At 39.8% G+C, this 12,663-nt stretch overlaps 1 protein-coding gene across 1 annotated transcript; it reads left to right on the top strand.

Annotated features, from left to right (window-relative positions):
- The first annotated feature begins 5,578 nt into the window (after positions 1-5,578).
- On the top strand, positions 5,579-11,376 carry LOC148804336 (uncharacterized). The gene is made up of 2 exons (XM_088900772.1): positions 5,579-7,771; positions 11,035-11,376. The coding sequence occupies exons 1-2, from the start codon at positions 5,579-5,581 to the stop codon at positions 11,374-11,376; spliced, it is 2,535 nt and encodes an 844-aa protein (XP_088756898.1).
- The last annotated feature ends 1,287 nt before the right edge of the window (positions 11,377-12,663 follow it).

The following is a 12,663-nucleotide window of genomic DNA, read 5'->3' as shown; positions in this document are numbered from 1 at the left end:
AGTATGGTTGTCAATGAGTTGGGTCCAACTTGATGGGCCCAATGGATCTGAAACGATTAGGCCGGTTCTAGTTCCAGGAACTGGAACCGACAGGTTAGTTCTGGGTCTTAATATAGGGTCCCGATTACTATCGATTCAGAACTGGTTCCACCTAGTCCTAAACCGATTCAAACCATATATATAAATAATGTATAATATATTAAATAAGTTATATATACTATACATATTATATATAATGTATAATATATATAGAATATATTTAATATGTATTAAGTGTATTTATTCAATTTTTATTTATTATGTCCCAAATAATATAGATCCTATTGGGTCCGGTTTCAGGTCTTCGTCCTCAACATTTCATGATGGGTCGGTTCCAGGTCCAACTGATTCTGGCCCAGACTCGACCCATTGACAACCCTATAGATTAGAAGAGTGCTTTATATAAAGGAGAAAAAGGGGAGACTAGTCCAATTCAGCTAATTATCTCCACTCTCTTGATCTCTTCTCTTCTCCCTTGTCTCCTAGAAACCCTAATTCAACCTAGCCTTAATAAGGGCTGATGTTTATCAGTCCTCCACTATGTTTTTGCAAGGAAAACATCAGGATACAACAGGTACATAAACCCTCTTTGACCCAAGTAAGTTGGAGACTAGTTTTTGCTGAAACAGTATTTGATGAATCGGCTTCACATTCACACTGTGCCATCTTCAGTGGTAGATCGATTTTGGGATTGATATTGGGCATGAACTACCCTTATAGGAGATGCACATCGTGGTCTCCGTATCAGATACGATTAGTTTTAATTTGGATTTCAAATCTGATCCGATTCAATGCAAGATCGATCTCGAAATTTCATATTTCAAAATCACTAGGAAATTAGTTACCAGGTTAGATCCCCAAAAAGGCCGCCTACATATCCTCTAGTAAGGGATCGAGCTGTTATAGTTCACCAGCAATGAAATTCTAGGGAGAGGATTGGAGAGGGGAGAGAGAGAGAGAGGTTGGTGATTAGAATATGGCGGTGATTTGGGGAGAAGAGAAAGAGAAAATGTGGGTTCCTCCCCTTCACAATGGGTCTCTTAGATATTATTAATTGGGTGGTCCCCAATAATGGGTATGGGTCCCTTACTTATCCACCGTTGATCAAAGCCAAGCTTGGTCATTGTAGCCTCGAGGAATGGCCATTCTATCTGATTGCAAGCTTGACAGCTTATTGCATATCTAACTTCAAGGCCATCCATTATGGTTTACTTTTTTTCATCTTAAACTGATGGTGAACCGGATAAATGCTATCAATAATTATCCTAGCTAGAAGAAAACCATTTTGAGCCACATTGATAATGGAGTCCAAGATGAACTTTTACCGGTTTGCCATCACCTTTACAAAAATTTTAATAATTATGTTATAGATTTGATACCTTGGGAATGAGACAAAATAAATTCAACTTGCACCCAACTTTGTGATTAAATTGGTTATTTCTATTTTTTTTTTTGGACTATTGCTATTCTCAATTTCTAATTTGTCGTAGATGGCCAAACGGTTTAGATGGAATTCACTCGATTAGATGTCCCGGTTGGCTACATGTTCAAGCAAAGTAATTAAGAAGCAAAACTATTAGGGTCCCGTCATTTGGTTGGTCTATATGGTAATTTTTTTTCTATCTATTAGAGGACAATTCAGATGCCGAGCTGGTGAGGTTGCCTAGTCGAGCTGCAGAAAGAAGTAATTAAAGTGTTTGATGAATCAATTTTTGTTGATGTATTGATTTTTTAGCTAAGTACTTCGTCATTTGGTCTGCATCCAAGTGGCCGATGATTTAGAGGCCGAAGTGGAGCCGCCTAGGTGCCGAGCTGCCTGTGAGGCGCTGGGCTGACCAAGTGCAGGGCTGCCTATTAGGTGACGAGCTGACCAAGTGCAGGGCTGCCTATCAGTGTGGGCACTCTGATGCTTAAGTCAGCGAAGAATTTTGAGAGAGCTAAAAAGTGAGAGAAATATAGAGCTAATCAACTACAAGAGCTAAATCGTGCATACCTTTTCTGAGGAAAGGGGATGCCTTTATATATCAAAGTTTCCGTGAGGCTCACGAAGTGCGTCCGATATCTCCGACCCGTCTAGTTCGGAGGTGGTTTCACACCTGTAGGTGGATTCCGTGTAAGCGGGCAGTGCTTATCCAATCGCACCTGAAGCAGGCGAGGTGATAATTGGTTCTTTCAACTTGGCATCGTGATCCTAGGGAAGTCGGAGACGATAACCCATTTAAGGAGGAAGTCATCCTACGCGTTAGGCAGGTCATTAGCTGAACTCAGGTCAGGTCAGCCGAAGTGGGTTGCCTCTATGCCAATCTGATGTCTTGCTGGGCTTGTTCTCAATTCGGTCTGTCGAGGTTGTGCTGAGGTCGTCAAGTGGGTTCGAGTTGTCTGAGACGCTTCCATGGCTTACTTGTGCGGTGCTAAAATGTCGGCTGACTATGTCGCAGTGCCATGTGTCTTAATGTCACTGGAGGGCCAAATTGCCCCTCATCAATTAAGTTTGGCTGACCATTTAGGGGTAGTTTGGTCATATAAAATGCTTAAATGCTTATGTGCATGACTTCTCTTAATAGTCCTTAATATTGATCTAATGGAAGGTAAGTTTTCGATAATAAAACTCATTGACATGGACTCTTTGGAGGTTTTGAAAAGTCTTTAGTGACAAATGTGAAAAACCATCAACTTTAGCTAATATATATATACTTTTTTGATACGTGGTCTATGGTCACTTGTTCCCATGAAATGCAACCACAACTACAAACGTTATCCTTGTTAGAGGTGAGCAATTGGTTTATTCTATTAAAAGTCAAATTCCATAAACCAAATATTTTAAAATCAATCTGAAATCAAAATAATGAAAAACCAAAATAATCGAAACTGAAATATTCGGTGTGTTTTTTGGTTAAAACCAAATTTCATTAATATATTAAAGTATATTAACATACTAATATGCATACATACATATATTATACAATATATATAATATGTTATATATTTTAATTTATAATATATATATATATTCTAGGTAATATATTATGTATAAATAATAAAGTTCAATTAATTTGGTTGTTTAGATTAATCAAATTTCAAAACGTAAAAACTGAAACTGGATTTTTTTAAAATGGAATTAACAGAATTTTAGAACCAGAAATCGAAATAATCAAATCGAAAAAATCAAAATCGAAAATTTTTGGTTCGGTTCTTTGGTTTTAACTGAACAATGATCACCCCTGGACCTTGTCCATCAATCACCTTTCAACGACCTTCTTTCACGCAGGATCGAGGAATTTGGATTCTGTCATCACAGTTATAAAACTGGTCACACATACATACACGCACACACCGAGTCCGAATTTGCTTCTCATGGAGCCCGCCTTACACCGACCTTACAACATGTCCTGTCTGCACACATTTATATTTATTATTCATGAGAAAATGTTCCTAATACAGAGTGAGATGTGGTTGTGAAGTCAGTACGAAATACACTTTGTGAGGAGCAGAACCCAATTCACACACACCATACTCCATGACCGAGCTGCCATGAGCTCTAGGTCCTGTAGGACTATACTACACAACCCCACTCAACTCATACTCATTTCTCTTGGCGATCGATTAATATTTCAAGTAGGCTAAGGTCAATGATGAAATTCCTCCAAATGCCCTCTGTCGGAAGATCTATCCACACTATTTCCTCGGTCCTCAGTTGGGTGTTTTTATTTCTTCTCCTCTCCTTTAGAGATGCCTGCAACATCAACATTTTTAGGGTTTTTTTTAATGGTTTCGGTTTTGGAGTTACGAGGACAGAAGCTCGAGTTGCGTCTTCTCGAAATTGCAAAATGAGAGGTACATCTCTGTGTGCGCGTGTTCTTCTTCTCGAGATTGCGAAGTTCTTTTGTTCATTTTGACTTGAAATTGTCTGGTGATTTAGTTATCAGAGTTAACAGAATTTGAGTGTCCTATGAGGAATTTAGGAAGCTGGTGAATTTATAATAGTCTCATCATGGAATGGAGACGCCACAATCGAACAAACTTCATAGTGTTGCTGGGAGGCTAGCAATCCGAGCAACAGAGAGGTCTAATAGACTTATACATTCATTTTTTTTAATCATCTCTTTCTTTTGTTTTTTAAAATTCCTGAATTTGGATTGGTCCTATTCATGGTTTTACCTTTTTGTCCGTCAAATTATTAACTTTTGACATTTCATTTGTCCATTTATCCCTGGAAATACCTTCAGATGGGATGATTCTTATCATGTTTGTTTACTTAGTCCTACCATTTGATTAGTTAAATTTTCATCCACAATTTATCGAAGTAAATTTCTTCCTGATTTGCGAGGCAGAAGGCATAAGATGAATGAATCAAGCAAAGAGAAACAAAGTGTTGGTAGTTGCATATCAATCTTGAATGATATATATGCAATTCATAATCTATCTTCACGATGTTATCTATATGCAACAAAATTGTTCAAAGAATATATATGGAGGTTCATGTTTGCCAACATGTTAGATGAACTAAGGGTCATTTGGATATATACATTGGATGGGTATGATGCATGAGAAGTGAAGGATGCTTTATTTGGGAGTTAAGAATTTGAGGAGGTCTAGCATAGGGTTCTCTTTTGGATTGGTAATGTTTTTTGTTTCTTTCTTAATAACAACTTTTAACATCCTATGCTTGTTTGGGTAACTATCTTTTTTTGTATATGACTAAACCTTAGATACACACTTTATATAGTTTGAACTATAGTGCTATGTGGATTATATCAATATGTTTTTTTATATAAACATGCAAATATTTCAAAGTAATGTATGATTTGTTATTATGTGGGTAAATGATTGACTATGATTGTTTAGTTTATAATTTTCCTATAAATATGCTACAAACCTCTTCATACTACCAGGTTATGATTCTATATGATGGGCCGCGAAGGTCGAAGAGGGTACCCACGCGTAATCCAAAGTACATGGACTGAAATTGGTCAATGCATACCCAACTATCACGTATGGCCCATGCAAACCCATGTAGTGGCCCAGCAGAGCAGGATTCGGCCAACCACAAGAAGCGGTCAAGCAGTTAGTTGTTAAGGGTAGCTTGTCTCAAGCATGTTGTTAGTAGTTAGCTGGTCTTAAGCATAAGATTGAGTCAAATAAGTTATTTCTGTTAAGTTGTTGTTTCTGTTAAGTTGTTAGTTTGAGAAGGTCTTGGGATCGGCTAGGTAGTTAGAGAGCTAATCCCTTACTTTGAGGCTATCTCAGTGGTAGGAAGTTAGGAAGTTTCTGTATTTAAAGATCACCTCACCACATGGTGAAGGCAGTCGAAAATCAATAAACCTTTGTGGTCTTATTCTCACCTTAAGAAAAATACCCTTTTTATCCTTCTAGCTTTGACTGGGACCTATCATTGGTATCAAAGCTAGGCTCCACGGCAACCAACAAGGAATGAATTGAGAGTGTGGAAGTTGGGCTTGGAGGACTCCAAGCAAGTTTGAGTAGGCTCGAGTTAGGTGTTAATGACAAGTTACACCAGCTTGAGGCTGCTATTAGTAAGATGTCTGAAGTCTTGCTGGCACGGCAGGAACCATCTACGAGCCACGCTAACGAACGCAGTGGACAGTCCTCCTACAGACAGTCCCGTGACAATACAGAAGGAGGTCGACCCATGTTTTCCTCAAAGTTAGCCAAGCTCGAGTTTCCCAAGTATGCAGGTGATGACCCAACTGAATGGTTCACCCGTGTCGATCAGTTCTTCGAATACCAACACACTGAGGATCCACAAAAAGTGTCACTAGCTTCCTTCTATTTGGAAGGAGAAGGAAACCAATGGTGGCAAAGGCTTCGCCGGACCTATATCGAAGACGGAAAGGAGGTAACGTGGAAGATTTTTGTAGAAGAACTTTGGGCCCGTTCCGGCCCAACCAACTGTGAAGACTTCAATGAGTCATTATCCAAAATACGACAAACGGGGTCTCTACGTGACTATCAGAAGGAGTTCGAACGACTGGGCAATAGGGTGCACGGATGGACCCAGAAGGCGCTAGTAGGTACGTTCATGGGAGGGCTCAAAACTGACATAGCCGATGGGATTCGAATGTTCAAACCAAAATCCTTGAAGGAGGCTATCAGCTTGACCAGAATGAAGGATGAACAGCTGCGTCGTCAGGAGAGGACTCTGCGTGCAGCTACCAGGACCGCCGGTGACTCTTTCCCGACAAAGACGAAGACCACCCCATCATTGAAACGTCTTTCTTGGACAGAGATGCAGCGGAGGCGTGCTCAAGGTTTGTGTTTTAACTGCGACGAGAGGTTTGGGCCCGGGCATAAATGCAAGAGAGCGCAACCGTTACTGCTCGACGGGAACTGCAGCGACGACGAACCAGAAGATGCCGAACAAAGCTTCACTGAGTTGCACAGGGAGCCGGAAATATCTCTACATGCTCTCACGGGTTGGTCGGCAGCTATAACCATGCGCGTCACGGCCAAGGTAGGATCACACGAACTGATTGTTCTCATTGACAGTGGATCCACCCATAACTTCATCAACAATAAGATAGCCGAACTGCTGCACCTACCGGTAATACCTACCGAGCCGTTCAACGTCAAGGTAGCCAATGGCGAACCCCTTAAGTGTCGAGGAAGACTTGAGAACGTGCATGTCCTTCTACAAGGTATTCCATTCACCTTGACACTTTATTCTTTACCACTAATTGGGTTGGATATGGTACTAGGAATCCATTGGCTAGAGCAATTGGGAACTATGGCATGTGATTGGAAGCGTATGACGATGGAGTTTTCTTGGGCCAACCAACACCGGCTGTTGAAGGGGATCGACCACCAAACAATTCAGCCTGCCTTCTTTAGACAGATTACGAAGGGGATCAAACAGGAACACTCATTATTTGCCATCTGTCTCCAAGCAATCACAGAAGAAGTGTCTCCACAACTAAGCCCGGATATGCAGCAACTGTTGGCAGAATTCAGTGATCTCTACCAAGAACCAACACAACTGCCACCACAAAGAGAGATAGACCACCGCATCACTCTCAAAGGAGGAACGGAACCTGTCAACGTCCGGCCATACAGGAAGTTCATCCGTAACTATAGGATCATAGCTCGACCCCTCACGAATCTTCTCAAGAAGGGTGAATTCAGATGGACCACCGAAGCCCAAGAAGCATTCACAGCCTTAAAAAAGGCAATGACCACGACTCTTACATTGGCAATGCCAAATTTTAAGGAGCCTTTTACCATTGAGTCGGATGCTTCTGGAGCAGGTATTGGAGCGGTATTGATGCAACAGGGACGACCCATTGCATTCATGAGCCGAGCTCTAGGCGTCAACAAACAGAGTTGGTTCACATATGCCAAAGAAATGCTCGCCATTGTTCAGGCAATACGAACACTGCGACCTTACCTATTGGGTTGCAAGTTTTACGTCCAGACCGATCAGCGCAGCCTCAAGTATCTACTCGAGCAACGCATTGGAACACCCGAACAACAGAAATGGGTATCCAAATTGCTCGGGTACGACTACGAAATCATCTACAAGCCTGGATGCGAAAACTCTGCTGCAGATGCACTTTCGAGAGTCTTGGGGAGTCCTAGCCTTAACACTCTTTATATGCCTCAAACATCTCTGTGGGACACCATCAAGAAAGATGCCAGCACCCACCCATACATGATCCGCATCAGCAAGCAAGCAATGGAGAATCCTGGAGCTCCCTACACATGGAAAAATGGACTGGTATATTATAAAAACCGGGTCGTGATTCCTCCTCAGTCCCCCCTCGTTTCTATACTCTTACAAGAGTTCCATGACTCCCCCTATGGTGGACATTCTGGGGTCCTACGCACATACAAACATATGGCACAACAGTTCTATTGGCCCTCTATGTACAAAGATATTCAACAGTATGTAGTTTCTTGCGCCATTTGCAAAAAGAATAAAGCAGACACTCTATCCCCGGCAGGACTGCTACAACCACTACCCGTTCCCTGCTAAGTATGGGATGACATTACCATGGATTTTATAGAGGGACTACCACCCTCCAAAGGCAAAACCACTATTTTTGTGGTAGTAAACCCCCTCACTAAATCAGCTCATTTCTTGACCTTACCACATCCCTATACGGCGAAGGTATAGCTGAAAGGTTTGTAGAAGGAATTGTGAAGCTACATGGGATGCCAAAGATGATAGTTAGTGACAGAGATCCTATATTCATCAGCCACTTTTGGAGGGAATTCTTTAAGATGTTTGGAACCAAATTGCAGATGAGCTCCGCCTACCATCCCAGACTGATGGACAGTCAAAAGTGGTCAACCGTTGTCTAGAGTAGTATCTTCGTTGCTTTGTTTTTCAGCAACCTCGGAAGTGGAGCTCCTTCCTGCCATGGGCAGAATTCTGGTATAACACCACCTATCATTCCTCTATCGGAATGACGCCCTTTCAAGCACTATATGGAAGACCACCACCTCGTATTCCAAATTACCAAGGTGGAACATCCCCAGTAGAAGAGGTAGATCAAGCCATGCTCTCTCGCGATGCCATTTTGCAACAACTCAAAGTAAACCTGCATGCGGAGAAATGAATAGGCGGACCTATCACAAACTAGCCACTCGCTATTATGGGCCATACAAAGTGGAGAAATGAATAGGCAAAGTGGCCTATAAACTGCAACTTCCTGAGGGCTCGCGCATCCACCTAGTTTTCCACGTCTCCCTACTCAAAAGACAGGTGGGTGACACCACTGCCACAAGCACCGAATTACCACCCATAAATGAGGAAGGGGAACTCATCACTGAACCAGCTGCTATTTTGGATCACCGCTGGGTGAACAAAGGATCCACCTTCGTGGAGGAGAGCCTCGTCCAATGGAAGAACCTTCCTAGTGAAGATGCCACATGGGAGAATTCCCAAGAGTTGCGCGAGAAGTACATAAATCTGGACCTTGAGGACAAGGTCCATCTTCAGGATGGGGGCAATGATGGGCCACGAAGGTCGAAGAGGGTACCCACGCGTAACCCAAAGTACATGGACTGAAATTGGTCCATGCATACCCAGCCATCACGTATGGCCCATGCAAGCCCATGTAGCGGCCTAGCAGAGCAAGAACTCAGAGAGCAGGATTCGGCCAACCACAAGAAGCGGTTAAGCAGTTAGTTGTTAAGGGTAGCTAGTCTCAAGCATGTTGTTAGCAGTTAGCTGGTCTTAAGCATAAGATTGAGTCAAATAAGTTATTTCTATTAAGTTGTTGTTTCTGTTAAGTTGTTAGTATGAGAAGGCCTTGGGATCGGCTAGGTAGTTAGAGAGCTAATCCCTTACTTTGAGGCTATCTCAGTGGTAGGAAGTTAGGAAGTTTCTGTATTTAAAGACCACCTCACCACATGGTGAAGGCAGTCGAAAATCAATAAACCTTTGTGGTTTTATTCTCACCTTAAGAAGAATACCTTTTTATCCTTCTAGCTTTGACTGGGACCTACCACTATATACAAGTATTATGATAATTTGATGATTATGTGGATATAACTACATATGATAATTTGTATATGCACCTACTTCAAGAAGGTGAATCAAGTCTTCTAGTTCCTCAGATTCATCAAAAGATGTCATGCAACTTTTCATTTTACCTAAGGTATTAAAGACTTCAACAATGGCCATCCAACATAGATGCATGACATTTTCCTTGAGGGGGCATGATTATGTATGGGAAGAGGTACTAAATGACCTCGAACATCTAGATTGGTGTTATGATTCATTTATAATGGAGCATCATGTTTTTAAAAACTTTGCAAATCTCCTAAGACAAATATGACAGTTAAAAAATATATGTGAAATAACAGTTGAGGAGTCTTTGGCATATTTTTTACTAACAATTGGACACAATGAAAGGAATAGATTGATGGTTGAGCATTTTCAACACTCATGATGGACTATTAATACACACTTTAGAAAAATTGTTAAAGCAATCTGCAGTTTGGGTGGAGAGCTCTTAAGTCCACTATCACTCACTTAAATACTTGCATACATCAAGGGCTCTGAGAGGTTTTTCCCAATGTTCATGTGTGCCATAATGATATGCAAGTTTCATACAGAGGGAGGAAAAATATATGCACTTCAAATGTATTAGCTGAATGTTCTTTTGACATGCAATTTACATTTGTTATGATTGGATGAGAAGGTTCAGCACACGATTCAAGGCTACTTGCTAGGCCATTTCAAATCTTGCCCACAAGTTCCTAACCCCTCCACCAGGTTCTGTTTTATTTATATACCTTAATCGATTGATCCCCTCTGTAAATAACATTTTCATTGAAAATTTGCTTTTACAAATTGTAGGAAAGTACTACCTTATAGGCTTAGGATTTGCTAATGCACCTAGATATCTTACTCCTTATCTTGGAACAAGATATCATCTTAGTGAGTTTCATCGTCAATCGGGTAGATTTACGAGAAATGAAGATTTGTTCAACTTCACCCATGCGTCGCTAAGGAATGTCATTGATGATTGTTTTGTTGGATTGAAGGGGAATTTTCCCATCCTAAAGAATATGCCTCCATATGAGCTACAATTTCAAAGGTATATAGTGGCAGCTTGCTTTATTATTATATAATTTCATAAAGAGAGAAATGTGATGTGATTTAGAACTAGAAAGATGGGACATTGAAGATCTGATGGCCAACTCAAATGAAGATGACAATTCTGATAGTGAAGATGATGAAGGGAAAAGTTCTACAAACAAAGTGGAGATGTCTACCATTAGAGATAATGTTGCTAATGCTTTATGGGATAGATACTAGCGACATCGTTGTCGTTAGTGTTCTTAGTTTCATTTCCATATTTTTGGTCTTAGAATCTTTTGTTTGAAGTTGTTATGACTTAATATTGCTTGCTATGTGTTGAAATTTGTATGACTTATTATATGCTTAAGTAGGTTGGACTTCATTGACTCTATGTGTGTGTGTGTGTGTGTGCATCTTTTCATATATTGTGATATTTGAAATTGCAGATGGAGGGAATGGATGGTACAATTGCAGCTTCATTATGTTCATGCGGAAAGGGTCATATGACATTATACATGACTAAAAGCGAAGCAAATTATGGAAGATTGTTCTTTCGCTGCCCGATAAGAGGGGGCCATAGAGATTCTTTCATCTGGGTTGATCAATATTTAGGAGAGCAACAACCATTAAGAATTCGAGAAATGAAAGTTATGACTGTTTGCGGTAATGATGGGTCTGATGCCACAAAGAAGTTGATTTTATTGGCTTGTTGTGGGTGCAACGTGATTTGTTTCATATTTTGGTTGTTACTTGGAATGGCCTTGTTCACCATCAAGTTATTAAAGTAGAACACTTACCACACTATTTGACTTCTCCATATATGTTAGGATTAACTTTTCTAGGCATTTTAGGGTAGTAATCATATATATGAATCAAACAAACTTTTAATGTTAAATGGTTTTCTATTAAGTATAGGTATTTGACCATTCCACTTTTCCTCTCTCTCTCTATTGGTTAGTAGTAGCCATGGATGTATTATCCATGGTCAATATATTTTATTAATTGAGATATTTTGGTTTTTTAAAACATTTTTTTTATTTTAAATGTTAAGTGTGTAATGTAACACTTTTTATTTTTGGACCATTAGATTAGTATCACAATACTCTATGACATGCACATGTATTTTATGCAAGTGTTCCACAAAGAATATAAAACTTGCAAGCTATGGCATCAAATATTTTTTATAACGATGCCTTTCTTTTCACTGATGTGGCATGAATCAGTGCTAATTTTTTTTTTTTTTACAGTGGAATCAGCGGTTCACATTTCTGAAGGTGTTCCTGATTTTCCAAGCAACTCTTACACCGATCATATGAATAAACAAAGAGACTTAATAGTTATTGTAGAAGAAAATTATGAATTCAAACAATAAACTTATGCATTTTCTCTCACAAATGCGGTTTTTTCATAATATAAATTTTATTTGTGGTCCTTAGTGCCTGGTTACTGATTTCAAGAAACTGCAATCTACATCTCGGTGAAACAATTTCCCAAGTCCTCATCATTGACTTGGATCAAAATCACAATGGAATTTCTTCAATGAAATTATTCCAATAAAGCATTACAAAGAACATAACTTCTAAAGTTCTGATTAAAAATAAAAGGGAAAAATAGACGTTTTCTCATCGTTGAGAGTATAAGAAAATTCTAATGGGGCTTGGGACTGAATTCCTTGCCATTTTGACATGTTTCGAGCAGAGAACAAAAATTGGGAAAAATGAGTAGGATTTTCCCTATTTTGTTGGACGAATTAATGCTGATGGTGCCTGAGCTATATGCTTGATCATTATGCTCTTTATTGTCTTTTAAAATGTTTTTTATTTGTACTTTCCCCTAGTGATGCAGTTCAAACCTTTACAGCAATAGAACATAAAGCAAATCAATTAGTGGAGGGATTTAAGCATCCCAAAATTACTAAAACATATGAGAGAGGAAAGAGGAACCATTGGCTCTACCAAGATTGAGAAGCTGATAGTAGTTTCTATTTTTTTTTTCAAACCAGCTTTTGTTTTCTTTAGAGGTGTCCTATTTTTTTAGAAGGTTATGAAATTAGTAGTTGTGCATTTTTGTTTATT

This window comes from Nelumbo nucifera, chromosome 1 (assembly GCF_055504915.1).
Source record: "Nelumbo nucifera cultivar China Antique chromosome 1, China Antique-T2T, whole genome shotgun sequence".
Taxonomy (NCBI): domain Eukaryota; kingdom Viridiplantae; phylum Streptophyta; class Magnoliopsida; order Proteales; family Nelumbonaceae; genus Nelumbo; species Nelumbo nucifera.
The sequence above is the reverse complement of the archived record's forward strand: the minus strand, read 5'-3'. Positions and strand labels throughout refer to the sequence as shown.